Source organism: Lithobates pipiens, unplaced genomic scaffold (assembly GCF_037356315.1).
Source record: "Lithobates pipiens isolate NorthernLeopardFrog02 unplaced genomic scaffold, aLitPip1_a1.2 Scaffold_22, whole genome shotgun sequence".
Taxonomy (NCBI): domain Eukaryota; kingdom Metazoa; phylum Chordata; class Amphibia; order Anura; family Ranidae; genus Lithobates; species Lithobates pipiens.
In genome coordinates, this window is record NW_027507784.1 from 80,704,325 (window position 1) to 80,713,286 (window position 8,962).

The 8,962-nt window shown below is 45.2% G+C and overlaps 1 protein-coding gene across 2 annotated transcripts in view; it reads right to left on the reverse strand.

Annotated features, from left to right (window-relative positions):
• Positions 1-8,962, reverse strand: part of LOC143923858 (unconventional myosin-X-like) — a 253,802-nt gene that overhangs the window by 90,950 nt on the left and 153,890 nt on the right. For both annotated transcript variants that reach the window (XM_077447780.1, XM_077447779.1), the window contains 2 exons: positions 6,705-6,805; positions 6,506-6,572 (listed from right to left, as the gene is read on the reverse strand). In XM_077447780.1, coding sequence (XP_077303906.1) covers positions 6,506-6,572; positions 6,705-6,805 — 168 coding nt within the window. The remainder of the gene's footprint in view (positions 1-6,505; positions 6,573-6,704; positions 6,806-8,962) is intronic.

Genomic DNA, 8,962 nt, shown 5'->3' on the forward strand with positions numbered 1-8,962 from the left:
GTGGCAATGCTTTCCGGGCTCCAAGTAAAAAAAAAAAAACAATAAAAACAAAAAAAAATGTTTTAACTGTAAAAAGATGTACATTGATTTATTTATTTTTAAAAAAAGGTGAACTTATCCTATAGGCCGCTTTCACATTGAGGCACTTTACAGGCATTTAGCTCTAAAAATAGCACCTGCAAAGTGTCTGTAAAACACCTTTCCTGTCACTCCAGTGTGAAAGCCCGAGTGCTTGCAGCGGTGCGCTCGCAGGACCCTAGAAAAATTCCTGCAATCAGCATCTTTGGGGCGTTTTGAGAGTTTGAGAGCGGTGAATACACCGCCTCCAAAACGCCCCTGCCATTGAAATCAATGGGCAGCACTGCCGAAGCACCTGCAAAGCTTTGCGGGTGGTTTTAACCCTTTTTCGGCCGCTAGCAGGGGTTAAAAGCACCTTGCCAGTGACCGAAAAGCACCACTAAAACCACGGTAAATAGCCGCTAGAACTAGCGGCGCTTTACCGCTAACACGGTCACCGCTTCCGTGTGAGAGTGGCCTTAAGCTTTGTAGAAAAAAAATCTGGAAGCCGTTTGGTTTCTATGCAGAGCTGCACCAGATTTTGCACTTTCCTGTTTTAGTAAATCAACTATTATAAATTTTTTGCTTGAAATGATGGTTGCTCAAGAACGATTTTAAAAAGCCAAAATGTATTCACTATTTTTTTAAAGTTTGAGGTAGTCATGCCTCTTGCACAGCAGAGACATTCAAAACCCTTTACCCTATCCTAGACAGCCACGTGCCTCTGTGCTCTGAATATCGGGGGAGTGGCTTAAGATAAAGAGGAGGGCTCAGCTGCTGACTTTTCACAAAAAAGTCAAGTTTATTGTACAGAAATGAGGAGAACAACAACTGATGAATTATAAGGTTATTGCCATGTGTAAATGGTTGGGAAATAAATAGGCTCACTTTGGGCCTATTGAGATCTATCTGGTATGTAGCAGTGCATTAAGACCTCATGCACACTGGGCATAAAAAAAAAAATGGCGTTTTTTCTTTAAGGGCCGGTTCACACTGCGGGCGATGCGAGGCGACACCGACTTGCCTCACCCTCAGCGGCGATTTGCAAATGACTTCTGTATAGAAGTCAATGCAAGTCGCCCCGAGGTCGCCCAGAAGTAGTACAGGAACCTTTTTTCTGAGTCGGAGCGACTCAAGTCGCTCCTCTCAGAACGGTTCCATTGTACAGAACGGGGGCGACTTGTCAGATTGCGGCGAGGCAAGTCATGTCGCCTCGCATCGCCCGCAGTGTGAACCGGCCCTTAGTCTCTATTATTATTATACAGAATTTATATAGTGCCAACAGTTTGCTAAGCGCTTTACAACATTAGGGCAGACAGTACAGTTACAATACAGGAGGATTCATAGGGCCTTGCTTGTTAGAGCTTAAGGCCTATACACACGATCAGACTTTTTGACAACAAACATGCAAATTAGCTGTTTTGGAGCAACATCCGACCGTGTGTACTAGGGTTGCCACCTGTCCGGGATTCACCCGGACAGTACGGGTTTTGAAACATGTGTCCGGGTCTCAGCCCACCTGAGACCCGGGCACATTGTTCAGACCCGCTGGTGGCTCCCTGTGCAGCGTGCCTTGTCTACACAGTGACAGGCGGCCCTCTAATTAACTTCCCCGGCGAATGATAGTAACGGAATGTCTGCTGCAGCTTGTGCGGGTGATCTTCGTTCCCGCATGCCGCCAATGAGGTCCATTTCCTCCACTTTTCAGGACAGGGCAGAGCCGACATGTCTCCCCGCTGTCCCCAGCTCCACGGACTAGTGCAGAGAGAGTGCTGTGGAGAGAACTGAGCCCGCCCCTCCTCCTCCTGCTGTGTTGTTTTCCTGTGTACACAGAGGAGGAGGAGGGGGGAGAAGGCTCACCACGCTGCCGACAACGCTGCTGGACTGAGTTCATCTATCAACTAATCCACACAGTGAGTCTTCCAAAGGTGGGGGCATGCACAAGAGGGTTGGGGGGAACTAGCCTGCAGTTCACTTTGTGTGATTGGGGGGGGGGATATCTTATAGGGGACACTTAAGTAACTGTGCTACAACGGGGCTTGGATATGAAATCCACCCCCCTTAGCACATATCCCCCTCCCAATATTAAAGAGATTATGTCTGCCACAGAGGTGATGGCCCTTGACACCCCACAAGAGATGTGGAAAATTGCTCCATGTGCCCATACTAGTGCCCCCCCCCCCCCCCCCCCAGGCAAGTTAGTGGAGCAAAGTGTGGGTTCCAGCTCACAGGGCAGGTTCACACTATGATAACACAGGAACGCGTTGTGCGATTCACATGATACCTGGGTGCAATTTCAGCCCAATTATATATGCAGTCTCTGACCATCTCCTGTAGTATGTAGGGATGAGCGCAGGCGTTTTCGCATGGAACACATGCAGAGCCCGCCAGGAAGTCGGCGCAGCGCTGCGCTAATCACAGGCAGTGAGACATTGTCCCGATGTGCGGCTGCAGAGATCAGGCAATGTCTCACTGCCTGTGATTAGCGCAGCGCTGCACTGACTTCCTAGCGGGCTCTGCGCGTGTTCCATGCGAACACACCTGAGCTCATCCCTAGTAGTATGTCTGCAGTCTCTGACCATCTCCTGTACTATGTCTGCAGTCTCTGATCATCTCCAGTACTATGTCTGCAGTCTCTGATCATCTCCTGTATCATGTATGCAGTCTCTGACCATCTCCTCTACCATGTCCGCACACTCTCTGACCATCTACTGTATCATGTATGAAGTTTCTTAACATCTCCTGTACTATATCTGCAGTTTATTACCATCTCCTGTAATTTGTCTGCAGTCTCTGACCATTTCCTGTACTATGTCTGCAGTCTCTGACCATCTCCTGGACCACATCTGCACACTCTCTGACCATCTACTGTATCATATATGCAGTTTCTTAACATCTCCTGTACTATATCTGCAGTTTCTTGCCATCGCTTGTACTTTGTCTGCAGTCTCTGACTATCCCCTGTATCATGTCTGCAGTCTCTGACCATCTCCTGTAACATCTCTGCAGTCTCTGACCATCTCCTGTACTATGTCTGCAGTCTCTGACCATCTCCTGTACTATGTCTGCAGTCTCTGACCATCTCCTGTACTATGTCTGCAGTCTCTGACCACCTCCTGTATTATGTCTGCAGTCTCTGATCATCTCCTGTACTATGTCTGCAGTCTCTGACCATCTCCTGTACTATGTCTGCAGTCTCTGACCATCTCCTGTACTATGTCTGCAGTCTCTGACCATCTCCTGTACTATGTCTGCAGTCTCTGACCATCTTTTGCACCATGTCCGCACACTCTCTGACCATCTCCTGTATTATTGTATGCAGTTTCTTAACATCTCCTGCAGTATGTCTGCAGTTTCTTACCATCTCCTGTACCATGTCCATACACTCTCTGACCATCTTTTGTACCATATCCGCACACTCTCTGACCATCTCTTGTCTCATGTATGCAGTTTCTTAACATCTCCTGTACTATGTCTGCAGTCTCTGACCATCTCCTGTATTATGTCTGCAGTCTCTGACCATCTCCTGTATTATGTCTGCAGTCTCTGACCATCTCCTGTACTATGTCTGCAGTCTCTGACCATCTCCTGTACTATGTCTGCAGTCTCTGACAATCTCTTATACTATGTCTGCAGTCTCTGACCATCTCCTGTATCATGTATGCAGTCTCTAACCATCTCCTGTACTATGTCTGCAGTCTCTGACCATCTCCTGTACTATGTCTGCAGTCTCTGACCATCTCCTGTACTATGTCTGCAGTCTCTGACCATCTTTTGCACCATGTCCGCACACTCTCTGACCATCTCCTGTATTATTGTATGCAGTTTCTTAACATCTCCTGCAGTATGTCTGCAGTTTCTTACCATCTCCTGTACCATGTCCATACACTCTCTGACCATCTTTTGTACCATATCCGCACACTCTCTGACCATCTCTTGTCTCATGTATGCAGTTTCTTAACATCTCCTGTACTATGTCTGCAGTCTCTGACCATCTCCTGTATTATGTCTGCAGTCTCTGACCATCTCCTGTATTATGTCTGCAGTCTCTGACCATCTCCTGTACTATGTCTGCAGTCTCTGACCATCTCCTGTACTATGTCTGCAGTCTCTGACAATCTCTTATACTATGTCTGCAGTCTCTGACCATCTCCTGTATCATGTATGCAGTCTCTAACCATCTCCTGTACTATGTCTGCAGTCTCTGACCATCTCCTGTACTATGTCTGCAGTCTCTGACCATCTCCTGTACTATGTCTGCAGTCTCTGACCATCTTTTGCACCATGTCCGCACACTCTCTGACCATCTCCTGTATTATTGTATGCAGTTTCTTAACATATCCTGCAGTATGTCTGCAGTTTCTTACCATCTCCTGTACCATGTCCACACACTCTTTGACCATCTTTTGTACCATATCCGCACACTCTCTGACCATCTCTTGTATCATGTATGCAGTTTCTTAACATCTCCTGTACTATGTCTGCAGTCTCTGACCATCTTTTGCACCATGTCCGCACACTCTCTGACCATCTCCTGTATTATTGTATGCAGTTTCTTAACATATCCTGCAGTATGTCTGCAGTTTCTTACCATCTCCTGTACCATGTCCACACACTCTTTGACCATCTTTTGTACCATATCCGCACACTCTCTGACCATCTCTTGTATCATGTATGCAGTTTCTTAACATCTCCTGTACTATGTCTGCAGTCTCTGACCATCTCCTGTATTATGTCTGCAGTCTCTGACCATCTCCTGTATTATGTCTGCAGTCTCTGACCATCTCCTGTACTATGTCTGCAGTCTCTGACCATCTCTTGTACTATGTCTGCAGTCTCTGACCATCTCCTGTACTATGTCTGCAGTCTCTGACCATCTCCTGTACTATGTCTGCAGTCTCTGACAATCTCTTATACTATGTCTGCAGTCTCTGACCATCTCCTGTATCATGTATGCAGTCTCTGACCATCTCCTGTACTATGTCTGCAGTCTCTGACCATCTCTTGTACTATGTCTGCAGTCTCTGACCATCTCCTGTAGCATGTTTGCAGTCTCTGACAATCTCTTGTATCATGTCTGTAGCCTCTGATCATCTCTTGTATTATGGCAGCACAGTCTCCTAGTCTAATATAGGATGAAACGAGAGCCACTAAGCCGGAGCTCAGAGAGGACCATCTGAGTGAGCCCTGCATGGTGCACCTGAGTGGTGGTCAGTGACAGCGTAGCAAGGCCTGTCCGAGGGGGATCATTGATGTAGGGGGCAGTGAATACAGTAAGGTAAAGGGGCACTGATATAGAGGTTACCCCTTATATCAGTAACCCCCCCCCCCCCACCTTACCTTATTGCATTCACTCTGCAGAAGGTGCTCTATGGTGACCAGAGTCCCCGCCATACAATACGCATACATACTTAGGCTCATGTATCATGTACAGCCAATGCCTTACAGGAAAATTACATTGGGAGGCTCCTCACCAAACATTACACACTACATATACACTATAGTTTACATTACACATACCTGCACTATATACACTATATTGTACATTACACATTCCTGCACTATATACACTATATTGTACATTAAACACTCCTGCACTATTTTCAATTGGCTACACCCACTGTTCACCGCTGCGCTTGCTGCGTTACTACTTCCCTAGGGCACACAGAGGTGTCCCGGGTATTTTACAATCTCATAGTCTACGCTACAAAAAAAATGCTAAGCCCCACTGAAGTGTTCGGGTTTGGCTTGAAGAAAAGGTGGCAACCCTAGTGTGTACGCTCCATCGGACAAACTTTTTGGGTTTTCATCTGACTTTTGTTGGCTGTGCGAACGGACAAACTTTCTGGCAACAAAAGTCCGATGGAGCAAAGTCTGATCGTGTGTACAGAAAACCATAGGACTTTTGTACAAAGTACAAACAGGCATGCTCAGAACCAATGCAAAAGATCAGACAACAATACAGATGTTGACCAAAGGTGGCGATAAAGTGCAGAAAAACCACATGATTTGGTGAAAGTTGGCTGAAAAAGTCCTGCTGTGTGTATGCAATACAAGTTCAGGGCCGACGCCCTTTGTACAAAAATCCAAGGGAAAGTTTGTACAAAGTCCTATCGTGTGTATGAGGCTTTACAATCTAGGAGGGAAGCAGATCTATGTTAGCCCGTGTCCATGCACATTTAAAGGGCGCCCCGGCCAAGATTTTATTTAAGTTAGCAGCTACAAACACTGGAAGAGGCAGATTAGGAAGACTGCCTAACATCGGTTTCAGGTAAGTTAAAAAAAAAAAAAAAAAAAAAAAAAAAAAAAAAGTTTACATTTTTTTTAAGAATATTAATGCATTTTTTTTGGGTGGCTCTCCACTTTAAGCATTTACAGGCTGAAAAAAAATAAAAAAATAAAAATAAAAAACCCATCTCTACGAACAGGTTTTCTTTGAAGGACTTACCTTTTCTATTAGATCCAGACACTCTGCATTGTCCATCCAGTCAATGGCTTCCCAGTTGATACCCTCCCTGGAGAGAGAATGAAGTGACTTCATATACCATGCCTTCTATGTGAATACAGTCCAGGCCAAACACAAGATCACATGTGGTCTGAACTGTATTCAATTTCCCAACATCCACCACTGACACCATTGCTCTTACCTGTTATATTCTAGCTGCTCCAGGGAAAATATATGTTTGTTGAAATATTCTTGAAGCTTTTCATTGGCGTAATTAATGTTGAACTGCTCAAACCGATTCGCCTAGAAAGAAAATAGCACAAAAGTTTTGTGTCAACTTTGAGCAGTGTGTGTATATATTATACATATACATACACACATATACATGCAGCACACAGCCTGATTAAAGTGGTTGTAAACCTACAGGTAAGCCTAGATTAAGGTGACGTAGCTGGCTCCTGTGTCAGGTAAGTGACACATAATGGACTACTATGCGATGCATAGTAGTCCATTATGCTTTACCTTTGCAGGGAATGAAAGAGGAAGTAAACTCATCAGGGCTTACTTCCTCTTTAAGAGCATGCTCGTAACTTTACAGTAGCTGCCGCATTATATAGGTCTTGAAAATTTTCAGTAGAAAACGTTCTGTCTTTTTCTAATGAATATTGGTGGATCATTGGGAGCCCACCATGACACTGTTCCAGCCAGGAAAGCACAGAGATAAAAGGGAAGGAACTCACCCCATTGTTTGATATATATAGTACACCCCTGACATTTTTGAAATATTTTCTTCTATCTTTTCATGTGACAACACTGAAGAAATGACACTTTACTACAATGTAAAGTAGTGAGTGTACAGCTTGTATAACAGTGTAAATTTGCTGTCCCCTCAAATATAACTCGACACACAGACGTTAATATCTAAACCGCTGGAACAAAAGTGAGTACACCCCCCCAAGTGAAAACGTCCAAATTGGGCCCATTAGCCATTTTCTCTCCCCTGGTGTCATGTGACTCGTTAGTGTTTCAAGGTCTCCGGTGTGAATGGGGAGCAGGTGTGCTAAATTTGGTGTTATCATTCGCACTCTCTCATACTGGTCACTGGAAGTTCAACATGGCACCTCATGGCAAAGAACGCTCAGGATCTGAAAAAAAAAGAATTGTTGCTCTACATAAAGATGGCCTAGGCTATAAGAAGATTAAAAAGACCCTGAAACTGAGCTGCAGCACGGTAGCCAAGACCATACAGCGGTTTAACAGGACAGGTTCCACTCAGAACAGGCCTCGTCATGGTCGACCAAAGAAGTTGAGTGCACGTGCTCAGCGTCATATGCAGAGGTTGTCTTCTGGAAATAGATGCATTAGTACTACCAGCATTGCTGCAGAGGTTGAAGGGATTGGCAGTGGGGGGGGTCAGCCCATCAGTGCTCAGACATACGCCACACACTGCATCAAATTGGTCTGCATGGCTGTTGTACCCCAGAAAGAAGCCTCTTCTAAAGATGATGCACAAGAAAGCCCACAGTTTGCTTAAAATAAGCAGACTAAGGACATGGATTACTGGAACCATGTCCTGTGGTCGGATGAGATCAAGACAAAACTTATTTGGGTCGGATGGTGTCAGGCGTGTGGGGTGATAACCAGGTGAGAAGTACAAAGACAAGTGTGTCTTGCCTACAGTCAAGCATGGTGGTCTGGGGCTGCATGAGTGCTGCCGGCACTGGAGAGCTACAGATCATTGAGGGAACCATAAATGCCAACAAGTACTGTGATATACTGAAGCAGAGCATCATCACCTCTCTTCGGAGACTGGCCGCAGGGCAGTATTCCAAAATAACGACCCAAAATACACCTCCAAGATGACCACTGCCTTGCTAAAGAAGCTGCGGGTAAAGGTGATGGACTGGCCAAGCATTTCTCCAAACCTAAACTCTATTGAACATCCGTGGGGCATCCTCAAACGGAAGTTGGAGGAGCGCAAGGTCTCGAACATCCACCAGCTTCGTTATGTCGTCATGGAGGAGTGGAAGAGGACTCCAGTGGCAACCTGTGAAGCTCTGGTGAACTCCATGCCCAAGAGGGTTAAGGCAGTGCTGGAAAATAATGGTGGCCACACAAAATAATGACACTTTGGGTCCAATTTGGACATTTTCAATTAGGGGTGTACTCACTTTTGTTGCCAGCGGTTTAGACATTAATGGCTGTGTTGAGGCATTTTGAGGGGACAGCAAATTTACACAGTTATATACCTTGTAGGAAAGTATAATTTCTTCAGTGTTGTCACATGAAAAGATATAATAAAATATTTACTAAAAATTTGAGGGGTGTACTCACTTTTGTGAGATATTGTATATATAAAATATATTATATATACACACACGTACTATATTGGGACGCCTGCCTTTACACGCACATGAACTTTAATGGCATCTCAGTCGCTCATCCATGTCTTTATGGACC